The following is a 23,185-nucleotide window of genomic DNA, read 5'->3' as shown; positions in this document are numbered from 1 at the left end:
TGAATTATAAATTAGACACAGTAAGAGATTACCAATAAAAGAGAACAATTATCAGCATCACTAGTCTTATACTCTGGGGCCATTATTAAATAAAATAAGGATTAACTGAATACAAACAGCCTGGTATCTACACAGCTGATCTGATAAAAAAAGAAAGCTACTAAGTGACTAACAGGAGTACAGCATATACATACGGATACTTGGGCAAAGGGATGATTAATGTCCCAGTTGGGATGGAGCAGGAATGATGCAAGATTTTACCGTGCTACTCAGAAAGGTGTCTAATTTAAAACTTATTAATTATTTCTGAAATTTTCCATTTAATATTTTCAGACGCTGGTGACCACAGGTAACTAAAACTACGGAAAGCAAAGCCAAAGATAGGGGAAACTACCGTACCAGTGTACAAAGCCATGTTCATTCATTTATGTAGCTGTCTACAGTGGCAGTTGAATAGTAGCTGCAGCAGACAATATTGTCCACAAAGCCTAAAATATTTCTTACTTGAAATGTTTACAGAAAAATTTTACTCATATCTGATTTAAGCACTCATTTCTAGAAGCTACAAAAGTAAAAATCAGACTGAAAACAGAAAATATTGAAAATAGTGGAAATCAAACAGAATCAACAGTTAATATTAAAAATCCCTTTGAACAAATAATGAAATTGATAAACCCAAGCAAGACTCATCAAAATAAAGATCAATAATAAATTATCTAGATCAGGAATGAAAAGAAGAGTACCATTACAAATCCTATAGACAGTATTAAATTAATAAGTACCGACAAAATATGATGTCAAATAAATCAACAACTTAAATTCCTTGAAAACATGTATGACTAAAACAAACAAGAAAGAGAAAAGTTAAATAATCTGATCTATGTTAGTGAAACTAAATTACAGTAAAAGATATCCCACAAAGAAAATTCCAGTTACATTTTAGAAATCCCACTCCACAATTCACCAGTGAATTCTGCCAAATATTTAAGAATGAAATAATACCAATCAAACACAAGCTTTCAGAAAAGAGGAGGAACAGTCCTCAACTTGTTTTATGGCACCAGCTTAATCTTAATCCCAAAATTTAAAAACATTACAAATCAAGACAAAACTACAGAACAAGATCCTCCATGAATACAGACATAAAAATTATTTTTAAAAAAATCTCCAGTAAATCAATTCCAAGTTATGATTTTCCATTAAAAAAAAATGTATGTACTACTCTAAATTAAAAGAATAAGAGGGGCCTGCCACAGTGGCTCACATCTGTTATCCCGGCACTTTGGAAGGCCAAGGTGAGTAGATCACTTGAAGTCAGGAGTTCAAGACCAGCCTGGTCAACATGGTAAAACTCCATCTCTATTAAAAACACAATTAGCCGGGCATGGTGTCACGTGCCTGTAACCCCAGTTACTTGGGAGGCCAAGGCAGGAGAACTGCTTGAACCCAGGAGGTGGAGGTCGTGGTGAGCTGAGATCACACCACTGTACTCCAGCCTGGGCAAGAGAATGAGACTCCACCTCAAATAAATAAATAAATAAATAAATAATAAATAAATAAATAAATAAAAGAGAACCTGAAGCCAAAAAGCCTTTAACAAAACTCAACAACATAATAAAAACATTTCACAAATAGGAATAGAATAGAACTTTCACAAACTAATAAAAGATAACTAAGAAAAACATCTAGCTAACATCATACCTAATGGTAAAACAAATTCTCTTCCCCTAAGGACAAGGCAAGGGTGTTGGCTCTCACTGATTCTACTCAACATGGTACTACAGATCCTAACCAATGTAATAAGTGAAGAAAAAAATAAGTCCCAGTGATGAGAAAGGGTAAGCAAAACTCTTATTATCTGGCATATGACATAATTATTTACACATAAAACAAAACAGAACCCTAGTTCCTTTAGTGGAGAACAGTATTTAGAAACCAAGATCTGGGTGCTATGTGCACACAGTTCAGCAGACAGAGCAAGGAAACAGAATCATGTGCCACACAATGTTTTGGTTAACAGCAGACCACATATAGAACAGTGGTCTCATAAGATTATAATACTCTATTTTTACTGTACCTTTTCTATGTTTAGCTATGCTGAGAAACATAAAAACTAACCATTGTGTTATAACTGCCTATGATAATCAGTACAGTAACATGCTGTACAGGTTTGTAGCCTAGGAGCAAAAAGCTATACCACATAGCCTAGATAACTAGTAGGATATACCATCTAGATTCACGTAAGTACTATGATATTCACATGATGACAAAATTGACAATTAATGCATTTCAGATTGTCAAGTGACATGACTAAATATAAATATATGCTTGTGTGTATGGTGGTGGAAAGAGAATGAATGAATATGAATGAATCTTAAACTGTCATTTCCTCCATAAATTCAACCAGTTAGTCTGAGGTGATTTTTTTTCATTCCATAAGTGGAAATTACTTCAATTAATTAAGTAGTTAAAGAACACAACTAAAGAGACTTAATAAGGCCAGGCGTGGTGGCTCATGCCTATAATCCCATTTTGGGAGGCTGAGGCGTGTGAATCACTTGAGGTCGAGAGTTCAAGACCAGCCTGGCCAACATGGTGAAACCCAATCTCTACTAAAAATAGAAAAAATTAGCCAGGCATGGTGGCACATGCCTGTAATCCCAGTTACTCGGGAAGCTGAGGCAGGAGAATCGCTTAAAACCAGGAAATGGAGGTCACAGTGAGCCAAGATCACACCACTGCACTCCAGCCTGGCTGACAGAGCAAGACTCCGTCAAAAAAAAAAAAAAAAAAGAAAGGAGGAAAATTCCCAAATAAAACTACAAAGTTTGGCAAATCAGAGTTAAAGAGTTTGAACAAATGTCTTCATCTAATCATGTTTTTCAAACTAAGAAATGCAGCCCACTGATGTATTATCAAATCAATTTAAATTACTACAATCACCTTCAGAAGAAGAAACAAAACAGAAAAGAAAAATCAGAATACATCACATAAATTAAGGGTGATTTTTGTTTCACATGTGTTAGCCATGTTTCTTTTTGTAGACCACAGTTAAAAGGTCTAAAAACAGGTATTTCATTAAAACTGCATTCATATGGAAATTTATGATCCTTAACTATAACAGCATTTAGTTAAGAATAGTGGAAAAGGTCATTTTGTTATGGGGAAAACGCTGGAAATACTGTATTTGGAAAAATATAGAGATTCATGGTAGAAAACAAATATATTTCAGTTGTGAGGCCTTCAATTACGTATTAGAAATCTCATTGTGCTAAAAAGCAGAAAGGCTGCACATGAACAATTCCTGAATAATCTTGCCAGTAATTTCATACATCTGAAGTCTTCGAATCACAAATCTGTATTTGAAAGAGACCAAAGATTTCGTTCACACTGAATTGTGTCACCCCAAAACTTTATGTTGAAGCCCTAACCCGAATACTTCAGATTGTAACCATATCTGAAGATAGGGCCTTTAAAAAGGTAATTAAAAGGGTTTTCTTGGCCAGGTGTGGTAGCTCACGCCTGTAATCCCAGCACTTTGGGAGGCTGAGGCGGGCAGATCACTTAAGGTCAGGAGTTCAAGACCAGCCTGGGCAACATGGTGAAACCCCATCTCTACTGAAAATACAAAACATACCCGGATGTGGTGGCACACGCCTGTAATTCCAGCTATCCAGGAGGCTGAGGCACGAGAAATTGCTTGAATTCACGAGACAGAGGTTGCAATGAGCTGATGGTGCCACTGCATTCCAGCCTGGGTGACAGAGCGAGACTCTGTCTTACATATACACACAAAAAAAGAAGGAGGATTTCTTCAGGTGGCCCCTAAAGAAGTATGACCAGTGTCCATAAAGATACAGACACAGACCATACACAGACCAAAGACTGACTGTGTGAGGGGCAGCCATCTATAAGTCAAGAACAGAGATCTAAGAAGGAAGCACGTTGGCCAACATCTTGATCTTGGACTTCCAGACAGTGCCCAGCCACTTTGACAGAGAATAATAAAGGCGAAAGAATACAGATTATCAGTTAAATACATCTGGTTTAAATCCTAGCAGTGTCACTTATTGGAGGTGCAGTAGTATATAGTGGTTAGGAGTGTAGGTAAACTAGGCTCCAGCATTGCAGCTGAAAACTAAGCAACTTTGCACAAGTTATTATTTAACCTCCTTGTGCCTCAGTTTCCTCGTTTGTAATATAAAAGTAACAGCTATCTCATACAGTTTGTAAGGCTTAAATTATTACACTTTATTATTTATTTATTTATTTATTTATTTTTTGAGACGGAGTCTCGCTTTGGTGCCCAGGCTGGAGTGCAGTGGCGCAATCTTGGCTCACTGCTAACTCCACCTCCTGGGTTCACGCCATTCTCCTGCCTCAGCCTCCCAAGTAGCTGGGACTACAGGTGCCCGTCACCACGCCCAACTAATTTTTTGCATTTTTAGTAAAGACGGGGTTTCACCGTGTTAGCCAGGATGGTCTCAATCCCCTGACGTTGTGATCCGCCCGCCTCGGCCTCCCAAAGTGCCAGGATTACAGGCATGAGACACCGCGCCCGGCCAAATTATTACACTTTAAACACTGAGGACAGTGCTTGGCAAATAGTAACTGCTCAATAACTATAAGTAAGAGTTGTTGCAGGCATAATGGCACATGCCTGTAGTCCCAGCTACTTGGGAAGCTGAGACAGGAGAATCGCTTGAACCCAGGAGGTGGAGGTTGCAGTGAGCCGAGATCACGCCATTGCATTCCAGCCTGGGCAAGTTAAGAGTGAAACTGCGTCTCAAAAAAAAAAAAAAAAGCAAAAGCTGTCGTATTGGTCTTCAATGTTATTTTTTAACCTGGGTAGGTTATTATTATAATTATTGTTACTATTGACAGTTCAAGTTACCTAAATTCACTAAGTCTCAGTTGTTCTCATCTATAAAACATCAAAAGATGGTTGATATTCAATAGGTTTTAGCTGTGAACTCCTACCCAAATTTTGAAAAAGACAATGACGCTGTATTTAAGATACATACATAAGCAAGCATTGTCTAGATGCCCAACACAATTTTAGAATACGTGATGACGACATTATAGATAAGAAAGCAACAATAATTAAAAGCCATATAAGCTCATTAAGACTAATATGTGACAAATTAACCTTATTATTTCTCCTAACACAGGATTAGTTGTCTGGGAAAAGACAACTGTGGTTTCACTCTGATTTCAGTAAAGCGTTCAAATATTAATTTCAATAATAATCTTATAGAATACGATTTTTTTTTTTTTTTTGAGACAGAGTCTCGCTCTGTCACCCAGGCTGGAATGCGGTAGTGCGATCTCCACTCACTGCAAGCTCCGCCTCCCGGGTTCACGCCATTCTCCTGCCTCAGCCTCCTGTGTAGCTGGGACTACAGGCACCCGCCACCACGCCCGGCTAATTTTTGTATTTTTAGTAGAGACAGGGTTTCACCGTGTTAAGTCAGGATGGTCTCAATCTCCTGACCTTGTGATCCGCCCATCTCAGCCTCCCAAAGTGCTGGGATTACAGGCGTGAGCCACCGCGCCCAGCCTAGAATACGATTTTTTAAATCTGAGTTCAGTTACAGCACAATAAAGTGAATTTGTAGCTGTATGAAAAACCTTACCCAAAAACGTAATTAATAAATAAGACAGCCCAGTACAGTGGCTCACGTCTGTAATTCCAGCACTTTGGGAGGCCGAGGTGGGGAGTTCACTTGTGGTCAGGAGTTCAAGACCTGCCTGGCCAACATGGCAAAACCTCGTCTCTACTAAAAATATAAAAATCAGCCAGGTATGGTGGCAGGCGTCTGTAGTTCCAGCTACTCGGGAGGCTGAGGCAGAAAAATCACTCGAACCCGAGAGGTGGAGGTTGCAGTGAGCCGACATTGTGCCACTGCATATCTTAATGTAACATCTTTGAGTAATGAGGCATTAATGAAAGATCTTAGACTTAGTTAAAAAAAAAAAAAAAAAACTTCGACAAAAATTTCTATAGAAAAATCCTCCTAAGTGGCTGGGTACAATGGCTCACGCCTGTAATCCCAGTACTTTGGCAGGATGAAGCAGGCGATCACTTGAGGCCAGGAGTTCAAGACCAGCCTGGGCAACATGGTGAAACCCCATCTCTACAAAAATACAAAAATTAGCTGGGCATGGTGGCATGCACTACTTGGGAGGCTAAGAAAAGAGGATTGCTTGAACCTGAAAGGCAGAGGTTGCAATGAGCTGAGATCATGCTACTGCACTCCAACTTGGGCAAGGCTGGAGACCTTTTATTTTATTTTTTAATGTTTTTGAGACTCCGTCTCAAAAAAAAGTCCTGAGTGTTCTAGTTCAAGGGTTCCCAGCCCCTGGGCCATGGAATGGTACCAATCCATGGCCTGTTAGGAATGAGGCCACAGAGAAGGAGGTGAGCAGTGAGCCAGCAGGCACTACTGCCTAAGCCCTATCTCCTGTCAGATCAGCAGCAGCAAATTCTCATAGGAGCACGAACTCTAGTGTGAATTGTGCATATGAGTGATCTACACTGTGTGTTCCTTATGAGAATCTAATGCCTGATGATCTGATGTGGATTAATTTCATCCCAAAACCATTAACCAAACCCCACCCCAGCTGACATGGTCCCTGGAAAAACTGTCTTCCCTGAAACCAGCTGCTGGTGCCGAAACGACTGGAGACTGCTGTTCTAGTTGACATGAGCCAAAATTTGCTGACCAACAGAGATTAAGCTACTAAAGAAGGAAACAAAGTATAATTTAACATAAAACCACATTAACAGAAACAATCCAGCCAGGCGTAGTGACTCACACTTTGAGAGGTCCAGACGGGCAAACAGCTTGAGACCAGGAGTTTGTGACCAGCCTGGACATGGTGAAGCCTTGCCTCTACTAAAAAATACAAGGAATTAGCCAGACATAGTGGCAAAAGCCTGTAGTTCCAGCTACTTGGGACGCTGAAATGGGAGCACCACCTGAGCCGGGAAGTCAAGGCTGCAGTGACCTGTGACTGCACAACTGCACTCTAGCCTGGGCAATGGGAGTGAAAGAAACAATTCACTGTCAAAAAAAGAAGTATGCTGATCCTTGAACAAGCTGGGTTTGAATTGTATTGTTCCATTAATACACAAATTTTCTGCCACCTCTGCAACAGAAAGACCAACCCCTCCTCTTCCTCAGCCCAGAAGATAATGAGGATGAAGATCTTTATAATGATCTACTTCCACTTAAATAGTAAACACATTTTCTCTTCCTTATGATTTTCTTAATAACATTTTCTTTTTTTCTAGCTTACTTTATTGTAAGAATACAGTATAAAGCCAGGTGAGATGGCTCACACCTGTAATACCAACACTTTGGCAGGCCAAGGTGGGATGACTGCTCTGAGGTCAAGAGTTCAAGACCAGCCTGGGCAAGATAAATGTGACCTAGTCTCTTAAAAAAAAAAAAAAAAAAAAAAGGAGGGAGAGAAATTTTAAAAATAGCTGGGCGTGGTGGTACATGCCTATAGTCCTAGCTACTCAGGAAGCTGAGATGGGAGGATCAACTGAGCTCAGGAGTTCAAGGCTGCAGTGAGCTATGATAGTATTACTGCACTCCAGCCTGGAAATAGAGTAAGAACCTATCTAAAAAAATAGAATACAGTATAGAATACACATAACATACAAAATATGTGTTGAATGATTGTTTATGTTATTGGTAAAGTTCTGGTCAACAGGAGGTTATTAGTGTTAAGTTTTTGGAGAGTCAAAAGTTATATGTGGATTTCAACCACATGGGAGGGTCAGCATCCCTAAAATCCACATTGTTGAAGGGTCAACTATAAATATGAAAATATGAATAGAATTCTGAAGACACAACAAAAACCTATCTTCACTTCTGGTTTTTATCTTTCATGAATAACAGATAAAGGTGACCAAGATGATGATAAATATCATATAATGTCATATAAGGAAAACTAGAAATAGCTGCCCTGTATTGACTGAAGGTTTGTACTTGCACATGTAAGAGAACACAGTATCTGTTTTCAAGTGGAAAAAATACAAAAAAGTAACATGAGAAAGCAAAAACATAAGGAGGCACTTTATGACAACCAGAGCTGCTCAGAAGAATGAAGTAATAATATGTAGCAAGGTTCCCATCAACAGAGGCTGATGACAACCCATTAGGAATTCATAGAGATGGAAATTTGGGTTTCTGGAAGCTACTTCATCTTTGTTATATGATAATACTAGAATATTTTCTCAGTTTACATAAATTCAGAAAGTTTTTAAAATTTCTAATTACTTAAAATTAACAAAGAAATCATAGTACTAGAATCAAACAAAAACAAAAAATAAAACCACCAAAACAAAAATTAAAACCCTATGCAAACCAAGAATACTTCCAAATCTTGCCTAGTGACTCACAGTAATTAGGCTTTGTTAATTCTATTACAACAAAATCTATTCCTATGAACAAGTCAACTAGTAATTTATTTTTCTGCTTAAGAAAGTAATAAACTTCCATTATAATGAAAAATTTACCATGTAAATAATTATTCTAAGAAAGAACACAAAAATAGTAAAGTCATAAAAAAAACTACACACAATAATACTATACATTGATAGAGTGCATTAAAATTGATCAAACTGAGGCCAGGCGCAGTAGCTCATGCCTGTAATCCCAGCACTTTGGGAGGCTGAGGCGGATGAATTACAAGGTCAGGAGATCGAGACCATCCTGGCCAACATGGTGAAACCCCATCTCTACTAAAAATACAAAAACTAGCTGGTGTGGTGGCACATGCCTGTTGTCCCAGCTTTTCGGGAGGCTGAGGCAGGAGAATCACTTGAACCCAGGAGGTGGAGGCTGCAGTGAGCGGAGATCGCACCACTGCACTCCAGCCTGGAGACAGAGCAAGACTCTGTCTCAAAATAAATAAATAAATAAATACAAAATAAAATAAAGTTGATCAAACTGCTTTTCTACCTGTTGTACCATCTAATCTGAAAACAACTCTGAGACAGACAAAGCAGTTGGTATCAGTGCCATTTTACTATCTTCCTGAGGCTCAGGGGGGCAAATGACTTTCTCTTTAGGTCAATCAAGTTGGTCCAGAATATGAATCTGGAGTACAAAACTCCTGGTCAGTGTCCATTCTCTCTTTTAGTAATGTTCTTTTCTCTTTTAATGAAGCAATACATCTTCATCATACAAATGTTAGAACTCGAACAGAAGATGAGAGACATCACCTCCCTAGACAGTGAATATTAACAAGAAACTTCAACTTTTCTTTGAAAGAAAATGAAAGTAAAAGAAACAACTCAAGTAAAAGAACAAGGAAAAATTTATTTTGCTACTCACAATACTATGTTGAAAAAGCAGAAGGCTAAGTGGATTAGTTCAGTGGAACAAATAATGTTCTTCTTAAATTGCCATTAAATATTCTGCACATAAAACTCTTAGAAGTAAAATTAACACCAAAACGTAGATTTTGGTGCACTATCAGATTTCCCCTCTATGCATGCTTAGAGAAAATATCATATTTTCACTTTTAATGATATGAAAGTATATGGTAAAATCATTACCTTAGGTGTGCTTCCTTTAATAAATTTTTTAATTGAAGACAACAAGCCGGTTTCATTCTTTGATGGTTTTTCTCCTCCTGAAGGCAGGCTATCATCAACCTCTGAATATTTCCTCTTTGCTCTGGCAGTGCGTTGTGTTTGGATTTGATTTGACTGCTGAGAAGCTTTCCGAGTTCTCAGCCTCATCTTTTATGGGTGCCACATGTAAAACTGTTAAGATAAAAATAATAAATGTAATAAAAACATTAAAAGTTAATAAATTCAATCTTCTCTACCCAAATGTGACCAGCTTATATAATAAAAATACCTTGGCTAAAAAAACAAAAGTCCTAGACTCTAGGAGATTGCAGTAAGAAACTAACATTTTAAGTAAAAGGCATTATGCTTTATACTTTATTTATATTATCCCGAGTAACCTTCCCAACAACCTCTGAAATACTATAACATATCCTATGATCTAAAGTAAGGGTAACACCAAAAAGTGTGCATGCTCTTTACATAATACTATACTGCCTGCCAACGTTACTATTTGTTTAATCATTGATTCGACAAATAATTATTGCATACTTAGTCACATTCAAGGCACTGGGCCAGGTAAGCATTGAGTAAATAGTAAACAAGATAAGGAAGGGTTTTGCTTTTCTGGAACTCACCAGGTAGTGGAAAAGTAATGTCAGCCAATGAATGAATGAATTCCATGAGCACAATTCTAATAATTGACAATCACATAAGTGTAACAACAGAATTTGGATCATTTTGAGAGAGTCCTATCTTACCACATTTAATGATACTTTTAAAATGATTCACATCAGAAAGAAAACATAAGGCTATTTATTCAAACTCTCTCATTTTATAGGTAAGACAATTAATTGCTGGCAAAATTGTTCCAACACTTAGAATTAAAGACATAACTGAATTAGCATCTGTGAAACAGAATACAAAGAATACTAAACGAAGAATTAAGAGATATGAATATTAATCCTACTCCAATCATGGCTAATCTGTAGTCACTTAGTTATGTTTTATCAAATGTACAAAAAATATATTTACCTTACCATCCTGAGGCTCAAAATGAAAAAAGGATTAGGAAAGGCTATAACGTGCAAAGGACAATAAAGCTATTCACCACAGTGAACACATTCACAGAACACACTAACTCCAATTAAGCACTCTAAAATCTAAAGGTACAGAAATTCCTGGCAGAGATTAGAGTCTCAGAAATTGTTTTTATTAACTCAACAAAACAATCATAGAAAAAAAAAGAAACTTTTTTAAAATTAGAAACTACAGGCTGGGCACAGTGGCTCACACCTATAACCCCAGCACTTTGGGAGGCCAAGGCAGGTGGCTCACCCGAGGTCAGGAGTTCGAGACTAGCCTGGACAGCATGGAGAAACCCTGTCTCTATTAAAAATACAAAAATTAGGTGGGCATGGTGGCGGGCGCCCGTAATCCCAGCTACTCCAAAGGCTGAGGGAGGAGAACTGCTTGAACACGGAAGGCAGAGGTTGCAGTGAGGAGAGATCGCGCCATAGCACTCCAGCCTAGGCGACAAGAGCAAAACTCCATCTTAAAAGTAAAAAAAAAAAAAAGTAGAAACTGTGTGTGTGTGTGTGTGTGTGTGTGTGTGTGTGTGTGTGATCTACCTCAAATGTTTGTGTCCCCCACCCCCGCCCCGCCAAAATTCATGTTGATACCTAATCCCTAATGTGATGGTGTTTTGGAGGTGAGGCCGTTGTGAGGTGATTAGGTCATGAGGGCAGAGCCCGAATGAACTAAATTAGTTCCCCTATAAAAGAGGCCCCAGAGAGATCCCTAGCCCCTTCCACTATGACATTACAGTAAGAAGACAGTGATCTATGAGGAAGCAGGCCTTTACCAGACATCAAATCTGCCTGCACCTTGATCTTCGACATCTCAGTGTCTGTAACTGAGAGAAATAAATTTGTTGTTTATAACCCACCCACCAAGTTTACGGTATTTTTGTTATAGCAGCCCAAACTGACCTAAGACACTCCCAAACTCAAAGGATTCACCAGAGGAGTCCCAAAATATCTTTCCCAATAACTATTTTTTTCTAAAACCAAATGGTGCTGGGTTTTAAACTGCAATACCCAAATGAAATAAGTAATGCTTTTTTCCCTCTGAATTCTTTTGTTATTCAAAACAGAACTCTCCAGAAAAGGAAAATTACTGTAGCAATTTTTAAAACTGATACATGGGAAAATTTTTTAAAGTTGTTTTTAATCAATTTCTGTAAATTTTGTATGGGAGTCTTTAAAAAAATGTCTAAGGGTGAATCTAACTTAAACCCACAATCATTAAATGGAAATCATAAAGATTATGATACAACATATTGAGGAAAGTAGATATTAAAAGACTAAAGACATAAAAAGTAACTCAGTCTTAAGAGGTTCAGTTCATTAAAATTTAAACACTTACTGTAATGTCAGAGTAGGAAAAAAAGGAAGAAAATGATAATCTCTCTGCCTACAAAATGCAAAAAAAATATAGCAGGTAAGTATATTTACCTAACTGTTGTACACATAAAATGCTAGATCATTCTGTATGGAGACAGTGAAGAGGGTTCTGGGAAAGCTTAGGATAAAGATCCTTTGAACTCAAAAATAACAAACTGGTATTCACTAGAAAGAAAGATGAGTATTTGAAAAATAAAGCTGAAGTATGGAGTTTTTGCCCATTCCATAAGTAGGCTGTAAAAGATGTACTTAATAAGTCTGAAAGGGCTAAAACAGTCAAGCCCTTATCAATTTGTGAAACTGACCACTCAAAAAACAGATAAAGAAAACACATAGCCGGGCGCGGTGGCTCAAGCCTGTAATCCCAGCACTTTGGGAGGCCGAGGCGGGTGGATCACGAGGTCAGGAGATCGAGACCATCCTGGCTAACACGGTGAGACCCCGTCTCTACTAAAAATACAAAAAAACTAGCCGGGCGAGTTGGCGGGCGCCTGTAGTCCCAGCTACTCGGGAGGCTGAGGCAGGAGAATGGCGTGAACCCGGGAGGCGGAGCTTGCAGTGAGCTGAGATCCGGCCACTGCACTCCAGCTTGGGCGACAGAGCGAGACTCCGTCTCAAAAAAAAAAAAAAAAAAAAAAAAAAGAAAACACATAAATAATTTCAATTGTACACAGAATGCTAAGAAAGATCTATATGCTGAGCCATAAAACAAGATTCCATGAATTTCAAGAATGCATACAAAGTATGCATTTAACCACAATTATAAATCAAATTATAAATCAATTTAAAAAATCTTTAAAAGTACTAAGTACTTGGAAATTTGAAAATACATAAATAATGAATCAAAAATAAATCACAACGGATACACAAAATATTCTGAACTGAAAATATAAACAAGATATAACATAATAACACATTACAATTTCTGATGTAATAAGCAGCACTTAGAAATTATAAACATAGGCCGGGCGCGGTGGCTCAAGCCTGTAATCCCAGCACTTTGGGAGGCCGAGACGGGCGGATCACGAGGTCAGGAGATCGAGACCATCCTGGTTAACACGGTGAAACCCCGTCTCTACTGAAAAAAAAAAAAAAAAAAAAAAAAAACACAAAAAACTAGCCGGGCGACGTGGCGGGTGCCTGTAGTCCCAGCTACTCGGGAGGCTGAGGCAGGAGAATGGCGGGAACCCGGGAGGCGGAGTTTGCAGTGAGCTGAGATCCGGCCACTGCACTCCAGCCTGGGCGACAGAGCAAGACTCCGTCTCAAAAAAAAACAAAAAGAAAAAAAGAAAAAAAAAGAAATTATAAACATAGGCTGGGAGGTGGCTCATGCCTGTAATCCAAGCACTTTGGGAGGCCGAGGCGGGTGGATCACGAGGTCAGGAGATCGAGACTATTTTGGCCAACATGGTGAAACCCCATCTCTACTAAAAATACAAAAAAATTAGCTGGGCGTGGTGGTGTGTGCCTGTAGTCCAAGCTACTTGGGAGGGTGAGGCAGGAGAATCGCTTGAACCTGGGAGGTGGAGGTTGCAGAGATGGAGCCACTGCCCTCCAGCCTGGGCGACAGAGCGAGACTCCATCTCAGAAAGAAAAAAAAAGAAATTATAAATATGTATACACATAATAGAACTCCAAAATATGAGGAAAAACTGTCACAAATGAAATGAAAAAAAGTTGAAGAACTTCAATAACTCACTTTCAGTAGCAGAGAGAATTAGACAAAAGATCAACATGAAAAAAGAAGACCTGAAAAATTCTCTAGATCTAACATTATATACAACACTCTAACAGCAGAATACTCTCCTCAACTTACACATGGAACATTCTTCAGAAGAGTAAATATGTTAGGCCATAAAGCAAACCTTAAGACATTTAAAAGGAATGAAATCATATGAGTACAGGCATACTTTGTTTAAATACACTTCACAGATACCGCATTTTTTATGAACTGAAGGTTTGTAGCCACCCTGCATACAAGTCTTGGCATGGGCTCACTTCATGTCTCAGCATCACATTTTGGTAATTTTTGCAACAATTCAAACTCTTTCATTATTTTATCTGTTACAGTGATGTATGATGAGTGATCTTTGGTGTTACTTTTGTAATTGTTTTGGGGTGACACAAACTGCATCCATATAAGATGGTGAACTTAATAAATAAATGTTGAGTACATGTATAGTGACTGCTTCACTGACCATTCATTCCCCAACTCTCTCCCTCTCCTTAGACCTCCCTATTCTGAGACACGACAATTTTAAAATTAGGACAATTATGCCCTACAATGTCTCTAAGTATTCAAGTGAAAGGAAGAGTCAAACATCTATCATTTTAAATCAAAAGCAAGAAATAATTCAGCTTAGTGAGGAAGGCATGAGTTGAGACAGGCCAAAAGCTAAGCCTCTTGTGCCAGTTGGCCAAGTTATAATGCAAAGGAAAAGTTATTGAAGGAAATTAAAAGTGCCACCAGGCGCAGTGGCTCACATTTGTAATCCCAGCACTTTGGGAGGCCAAGGTGGGCGGATCACCTGAGGTCAGGAGTTTGAGACCAGCCTGGTCAACAAGGTGAAACCCCATCTCTACTAGATGTGGAGAAAGTTTTAGTAGTCTGGCTATAAGATCAAACCAGACACAGCATTCACTTAAACCAAAGCTAATCCAGAGGTGAAGAAGTTGCTCAAGAAAAATTTGAAGTTAGCATTGTTCGGTTCATGAGGTTTAAGGAAAGAAGCTGTCTCCATAATACAGATGTGCAAAGTGAGGTGAAGCAGCAGGTGCTGATATAAAACTGGAGGCAAGTTATCCAGAAGATCTAACTATGTCCACTGATGAAGGTGGCTATACTAAAACAACAGATTTTCTAAGTAGATGAAACAGCTTTCTGTTGGAAATAGATGCCATCTAGAACTTTCACAGCTATGAGAAGTCAGTGCCTGGCTTCAAAAGCAGGCTGGGCACAGTAGCTCATGCCTGTAATCCCAGGATTTTGGGAGGCCAAGGCAGATGGATGGCTTGAGCCCAGGAGTTCAAGACCAGCCTGGGCAACATGGTGAAACCCCATCTCTATAAAAAATACAAAAATTAGCTGGCCATGGTGGCACATGCCTGTAGTCCCAGCTACCTGGGAGGCTGAGGTGGAAGGATCACTGGAGCCCGGGAGGTTGAGGCTACAGTAAGCCAATTATCGTGCCACGGCACTCCAGCCTGGGCAACGGTGAGAGTCTGTCTCAAAAAAAAAAAAAAAAAAAAAAAATCCACATGATCATCTCAATTAATGCAGAAAAAGCATTTGATCAAATCCAGTACCCTTTCATATTAAAAATAATCAACAAATGAAAAACAAACAGGAACCTTCTCAACATAATAAAAAGGTATTTATGAAAAACCCACAGGACCTATCATACACAGTAAAAGGCTGAATGCTGTCCCTCTAATATCAGGAACAAGACAAAGATGGCCCCTTTCACCACTGCTTTTTAACATTTTACTGGAAGTTCTAAGCAGGCAGTTAGGCAAGAAAATAAAAGAAATCCATATTAAAAAGAAAAAAAGGTGAAACTTATCTCTTTGCAACTGACATGGTCTTGTTTAAAGAATAATCATAAAGAAAAAAACTGGACAAACTGGACTTCATAAAAATTAAAAACCTGGCTGGGCGCGGTGGCTCAAGCCTGTAATCCCAGCACTTTGGGAGGCCGAGACGAGCAGATCACGACGTCAGGAGATCGAGACCATCCTGGCTAACACGGTGAAACCCCGTCTCTACTAAAAAATACAAAAAACTAGCCGGGCGAGGTGGCAGGCGCCTGTAGTCCCAGCTACTCGGGAGGCTGAGGCAGGAGAATGGCGTGAACCCAGGAGGCGAAGCTTGTAGTGAGCTGAGATCCGGCCACTGCACTCCAGCCTGGGCGACAGAGCGAGACTCCGTCTCAAAAAAAAAAAAAAAAAATTAAAAACCTGCTGTTTACCAAAAGACATCATTAGGAAAATAAGAAGGCGAGCAGCAAACCGGTAGAATATTCACAAAATGCATATATCACAAAGACCTTGTATGTAAAATATATAAAGTCCCACAACACAATAAGAACAAGCCAACAGAAAAAACGGGCAAAGATATAAGAAATTATTTCATAAAAATTGGATGACTGGTGATAGCATAGAAAATGATACTCAATATTATTCATAAGAATTTTAAGTTAAAACCCCAAAGGTATGCCAATTCGTACCTCCTAAAATCGCAAAAATTAAAAAGAATGACAAATTTAAACAGTAACAATGATGGAGAATAAAGAGAAGTCTTATATGCTGCTGTTACAGATGTATATTTTTTGATACAATAGGGTAATTTCTAATAATTATACACCAAACTCTGACTCAGTGATTTCACTTCTAAATTTTTATCCAAGAGAAATGTAAACACGTTCACAATGTGTTTTTACAAAAACGTTCCTGACAGCGTTATTCACACAATAAGGCTGTTTCCAGTTCCAAACTGGAAACAACAAAAATGCCCCAAAAGAGAAAGATGAATACTGTGGTGTTTTCATGTAAGTGAATATTAATCAGTATCAGAAATGAACAAGTACTCCTATCATAAACAAACATGAAATAATCCCACAGACATGGTAAACAATGGCAGACACAAAATAATACATATTTAATGACAGCATTAAAAAAACTTTATCAGGGACAAAAATAATCTATACAGAAAACAAGCAAAACAGATTTTGCCCTGGAGAAAGGAAACATCTTCTAATGTTATAGGAGTATCTTTTTGTCAGAATTTTACAGAATATAATTTTTAATGGTCATGTAATATTTCAATATAAATGTTTCAATATTTCAATATAAATGTCTCATAATTTATTTGATCACTGACTAGCTGGAAAATAAACTGTTTCATAATTACTAACATCAACTCAAATGAAATAAACACATAAATTTCAGTCTACATTTCTGATTCTTTCCTTAAGACAGTTTCTTAGAAGTGAATTTACTACTTTAAAAGTTTTACAGCTGAGGTCTGTGTTTGAGGTGTTTGGGCTCATCATGGGTCCAATCATTAGCTGACCACTAGGCTATGCAAATATATAGGGAGGTATGCTTTAGTAAGCCAGGCTTAAAAATAAAAGCAAAAATATTTAAAAAGAAAAAATAATATTAGTAGAGACATCAGTGGTTGCATACTGCAGGGAGATTAAATTCCATAATTTTTTTCTGCCTATGGAAGTTACTACTAAACAACCTTTGAGGGGAGAAAAACCATGAATCCAGAGTGGCTACAATATTATCTAAAACGGCCAGTTTTCAACAAAAAATTATAAGACATGATAGAAATAGTAAAGTATGACCCAAACTCAGGGAAAAACTGCAGTGAAAACATATTAGTCATGTGCCAGGCATACAACAATCCAGTGAGAGATATATGTAATTATTTACATAAAACAAAATTCACTCTTGATCCCTTAAGAGTTGGAAAAATTCTTATTTTTGGTGTACATATTGACCCTTTTCTCTGATTATAAAATATACATCATTTAAAAACTTTAGGCTGGGCATGATGACTCACACCTGTAATCCCCGGGCTTTGGGAGGCTGAGGCAGGAGGATTGCTTGAGCTCAGGAATTGTAGACCAGCTTGGGCAACACAGGGAGACACCCCAGTCTCTACAAAAAATAAAAACAAAAAAATTATATGGGCATGGTGGTGCACACCTGTAGTCCCAGCGACTTGGAAGGCTGAGGTGAGAAGATCATTTGAGCCTCAGAAGCTAAGGCTGTAGTGAGCCATGGCACACCACTGCACTCCAGCCCGGGCAACAGAATGAGACCCTGTCTCCAAAACAAGAAACAAAAAGACAGTAAAACATGAAATAAAATATCCCATAATTCCTTAACCCAGAGATGACTGATAATGTGGGTATACTGGTCTGTTTGTTTTAATATGTATAAATATTTTAATCAATATTTATAATTATACTACATGTATTATCTGTTTTTTCCCCCTTTTACCAATATTTTACCAATGTTGTTTTAAAAATTTGAGAATATGGCCGGGCGCAGTGGCTCAAGCCTGTAATCCCAGCACTTTGGGAGGCCGAGACGGACGGATCACGAGGTCAGGAGATGGAGACCATCCTGGCTAACACGGTGAAACCCCGTCTCTACTAAAAATACAAAAACTAGCCGGGCGAGGTGGCGAGCGCCTGTAGTCCCAGCTACTTGGGAGGCTGAGGCAGGAGAATGGCGTAAACCCGGGAGGCGGAGCTTGCAGTGAGCTGAGATCAGGCCACTGCACTCCAGCCCGGGCGACAGAGCGAGACTCCACCTCAAAAAAAAGAAAAAAAAAAAAAATTTGAGAATATTGGCCAGAGGCAGTGGCTCACGCCTGTAATCCCAGTACTTTGGGAGGCCAAGGCAGGCAGATCATCTCAGGTCAGGAGTTCGAGACCAGCCTCGCCAACATGGTGAAACGTCCTGTCTCTACTAAAAATACAAAAATTAGCCGGGTGTGGTGGCAGGCACCTGTAATCCCAGCTACTTGGGAGGCTGAGGTAGGAGAATCACTTGAACCTCGGAGGCAGAGGTTGCAGTGAGCCAAGGTTGCACCACTATACTCCAATCTGGGTGACAGAGTGAGACTCAGTCTCAAAAAGAAAAAAAAACCAACAACAAAAAAAAAAACAAAACACAGAGTAAGAATATAATTTTTAATGGTCATGTAATATTTCAATATACAGATAACGTTTCATTATTTGACACTGACTTGTTGGAAAATAAACTGTTTCAAAATTACTAACATCACCTCAAATGAAATAACCACACAAATTTCAGTCTACATTTCTGATTCTTTCCTTAAGACAGTTTCTTAGAAGTGAATTTACAAGTTCAAAGATTGTTAAAATTTGGTGGTATCTCTAGAAATACTAACAAACTGCTTTCCGAAAAGTGGTTTGAACTAGCAGTGTACAAAGAGTGTCTATAGGACTAAATCTTCCAAATCAAAATTTTTAATATTTAAAATGCTTGCTAATTTTAAGTGGAAAAAAAAAGTAAAACTATGTAATTTAAATTATATTTATAGGTTACCTCCAATTCCCTCTTTTTTCTAAAAATCTGAAACACGAAAATTGAAAAATGTTCTTTTTTTTTTTTTTTTTTTTTTTTGAGACAGACTCTCGCTCTGTCACCCAGGCTGGAGTGCAGTGGCCTGATCTCAGCTCACTGCAAGCTCCGCCTCCCGGGTTTACGCCATTCTCCTGCCTCAGTCTCCCGAGTAGCTGGGACTACAGGCGCCCGCCATCTCGCCTGGCTAGTTTTTTTATTTTTCAGTAGAGACGGGGTTTCACCGTGTTAGTCAGGATAGTCTCGATCTCCTGACCTCGTGATCCGTCCGTCTCGGCCTCCCAAAGTGCTGGGATTACAGGCTTGAGCCACCGTGCCCGGCCGAAAAATGTTCTTAATTCAACCACTCGAACTACAGCAAAAACACCTCAGGTAGCATTCCCGAGGAAAAGTAACGTAGAATCTAACGGAATACTTAAGGAGACATAAGGATCATTATTTTTATAATGCAGATGTAAAAAAATAATATTTTTTTTTTTTTTTTTTGAGACAGTCTCGCTCTGTCACCCAGGCAAGAGTGCAGCAACAATAATCTCAGTTCACTGCAACCTCCACCTCCTGGGTTCAAGCAATTCTCCGGCCTCATCCTCCCAAGTAGCTGGGATTACAGGCATATACCACCACGCCTGGCAAATTTTTGTATTTTTAGTAGAGACAGGCTTTTGCCATGTTGGCCAAACCTCAAAGTGATTCATCCTTCTCAGCCTCCCAAAGTGCTGGGATTACAGGCTAGTGCCACCATGCCTGGCTACTTTTTGTACTTTTAGTAGAAACGGTGTTTCGCCTTAAATGAGTTCTAACCAAAAAACTTTCTTATACTGAACTGAGGCCAGGCATGGTGGCTCACACCTCTAATCACAACACTTTGGGAAGCCAAGGTGGGAGGACTGCCTGAGCTCAGGAGTTTGAGACCAGCCTGGCCAACATGGTGAAACCCTGTCTCTACTAACAATACAAAAAAATTAGCCAGACATGGTGGTACCTATCTCTAATCCCAGCTACCTGGGAGGCTGAGGCACGAGAATCACTTGAACCCTGGAGGCAGGGGGGCAAAGGTTGCAATGAGCCGAGATCATGCCACCGCACTACAGCCTGGGCAATGGGCACTGAAGGAAAGTTAGGGGATGTGCTGTTATTGAATTCAAGATGGAAGAAAACATAAAAACAGCTATTCAAGTCCTAGACAAGCGTAGTCTGAGTGGAAGACCACTGAAAGTGAAAGAAGATCCTGATGGTGAACATGCCAGGAGAGCAATGCAAAACGTGATGGCTACCACTGGTGGAACATGTATGAGACCAAGTGGCCCAGAAATGATTAATATCTCACCCAGTATCTTAAATAATTTTAACATCCCAAATGAGATTATCCATGTATATGTATTACAGGCAGAAAGAGTTGGAAGCACAATATTTGTAGCAAATCAGGATTATAAAGCTGGCTGGGAGAAACTGAAGGAAATATTTTAGTATGGCTGATGTGGTGTTCTGAGCACATTCTTGAGGATAAAGATGAAAAAAATCATGGAATGGGCACTGCTACTTTTGAACAGTCCACTGAAGCTGTGCAAGCTGTATCTACATTCAATGCCCAACTGCTATGTGATAGACCAACACAGGTAAGATGGATGAGACCGCCTTACCAAAGGATTTTTTTTTTTCCCTCCTGAGCATCTGCAGCTTCTCTATGGCCTTGGTGGTACTGGAACAGCGTTAGGACCAGGAGGGCACACTATCAATGCCAATCACCTGAATAAAGGCATTGGAATGGGAAACATATGGCCTGCAGAAATTAGAATGGAGGGCATGGATTTGGAAAAAATGGTAGAAATGGAGGAGGGAACCCGTTGGTGGTGGTATGGAAAATGTGGGTCAATTTGGATCTGGGATGAACATGAGTAGAATAAACGAAATCTTAGTAATACACTGAGGAGAGGGAAGATCACTACAAAGCAGAGGGGAAGTGGAGGTGGAGGCAGCGTCCCCGAAATCCAGAGGATGAGCCCCAAGCACTGACCACATTGGCGGTGCCGGCATGGAATGCATGAGTCCAGGCCTGGGCCACGATGTGGATCCTGCGGGTTCCAAGATGCAGCGCATGGGTCTGGTCAGGGACCCCATGGGCTTCGTGGAGCACAAAGGCTCCCGCATGGAGTGCATGGGCCTGCTGGGCCTTGACTAAATGGCCTCTAGCATCCGGCACATGGGTGAGATCACGGAGCGCAGTGGCTCTGGCCTGAAACACGTGGGTGCCAGCATGGGCTTCAGCCTCAAGCGCACAGCTGCTCGCTGACCATGTGGACCAAACCATTGAGCACATGGGCTCTGGTGTGGAGTGCATGGTTCCTGCAGGCATGGAGGCTGGCCTGGAGCATATGGGCCCCATGATGGATCACTTGGCCACTGGACTGGAGCACACAGGTGCCAACAACCTGGAATATCTGGATGGACCTGGGATGGACGGGTGCCAACAGCCTGGAGAGGATGGGCATTAACAGCCTTGAGTGCATAGGTCCCACCATGGGCCAGACACTGGGTGCTGAGACTGGGTGTATGGGCCTAGCCATGGGTGGTGGTGGCCATGTCAGCTTTGACTGCGCCCACTTAAAACTCTGGAGGAAACCTGGCAGGGTCCTTTGGTGAGGCTGGAGGCTATGCTCCTGGGGGTGGCCAGGAAAGCCTACCAGGTATTTGTGAGAAATCTCCCATTGGATTTTACATGATCAAACCGACAAATATGGCCACGTGCAATAAGTCAACATCAAGATGAAGAATGGGAAGTCCAAGGGGTGTGGTTTGGTTAAGTTTGAGTCGCCAGAGGTGGCTGAGAGCCTGTCGGATGATGAATGGCATGAAGCTGAGTGGCCAAGAGACTGATGGCAAATCTATAGAAATATGCCTTTTTAAAAACATCAATATTTTGTATTTTTTTCTTGTTAACTATTTTAACTTACTGGCTGGATATATAAAGATGTTTTGGCCGGGCGCGGGGGCTCAAGCCTGTAATCCCAGCACTTTGGGAGGCCGAGACGGGCGGATCACAAGGTCAGGAGATCGAGACCATCCTGGCTAACACAGTGAAACCCCGTCTCTACTAAAAAATACAAAAAAAAACTAGCCAGGCGAGGTGGTGGGTGCCGGTAGTCCCAGCTACTTGGGAGGCTGAGGCAGGAGAATGGTGTAAACCTGGGAGGTGGAGCTTGCAGTGAGCTGAGATCCGGCCACTGCACTCCAGCCTGGGCGACAGAGTGAGACTCTGTCTCAAAAAAAAAAAAAAAAAAAAAAATTCCCCAAAATTCCAATTTCCCTTTCTCTCTCTCTCTTTTTTTTTTTTTTGCCTGCTCCCCCTTCTGAGCCAGCAATTTCCCATTTTTCTCTAAGGTTTTTTTTTTTTTGGAGATGGCTGTCACCGAGGCTAGAGTACAGCAGTTCTATCTCAGCTCACTGCAACCTCTACCTCCCAGGATCAAGCATTTCTCCTGCCTCAGCCTCCCAAGTAGCTGGGATTACAGGCGCATGCCACCACACCCAGCTACTTGTTTTCTATTTTTAGTACAGACGGGATTTCATCATGTTGGCCGGCGTGGTTTTGAACTCCTGACCTCAAGTGATCCACCTGCCTTGGCCTCCCAAAGTGCTGGGATTACAGGTGTGAGCTACCGTTCCCAGCCAGGTTTGCTTTTTATTTCTGCCTTCTGCCTAAATGGTCCATTGGAATGGGTAATTTTTCAGCTGAACCCCTGGCTGAACAAAACTTCAAGATAAAATTAACCTGTAAAAGCTTTAAGTTTACGGCAGGGCATGGTGGCTCATACCTGTAATCCCAGCACTTTGGGAGGCCGAGGCGGGTGGATCATGAGGTCAGGAGTTTGAGACCTGCCTGGCCAATATGGTGAAACCCTGTCTCTACTAAAAATACAAAACTTAGCCAGGCGTGGTGGCGGGCTCCTGTAATCCCAGCTACTTGGGAGGCCGAGGCAGAAGAATCGCTTGAACCCAGAAGGCG

At 40.2% G+C, this 23,185-nt stretch overlaps 1 protein-coding gene and 1 pseudogene across 4 annotated transcripts in view; one reads left to right on the top strand and one right to left on the bottom strand.

Annotated features, from left to right (window-relative positions):
* CTDSPL2 (CTD small phosphatase like 2) overlaps positions 1-23,185 on the bottom strand; it is a 112,115-nt gene that overhangs the window by 61,738 nt on the left and 27,192 nt on the right. For 2 of the 4 annotated variants that reach the window (XM_030931052.1, XM_010385232.2), the window contains exon 2: positions 9,578-9,787. In XM_030931052.1, coding sequence (XP_030786912.1) covers positions 9,578-9,763 — 186 coding nt within the window. In that variant the 5' untranslated portion in view covers positions 9,764-9,787. Of the gene's footprint in view, positions 1-9,577; positions 9,788-17,626; positions 17,725-23,185 lie in introns of those variants that run through there. The other 2 variants (XM_030931049.1, XM_030931051.1) reach the window with 2 other exon arrangements.
* Positions 19,511-22,915, top strand: LOC104679630 (annotated as a pseudogene).

The sequence above is a fragment of the Rhinopithecus roxellana genome, chromosome 5, assembly GCF_007565055.1.
Source record: "Rhinopithecus roxellana isolate Shanxi Qingling chromosome 5, ASM756505v1, whole genome shotgun sequence".
In the NCBI taxonomy this organism is placed as follows: Eukaryota; Metazoa; Chordata; class Mammalia; order Primates; family Cercopithecidae; genus Rhinopithecus; species Rhinopithecus roxellana.
This window is presented reverse-complemented; position numbering and strand designations above follow the sequence as displayed.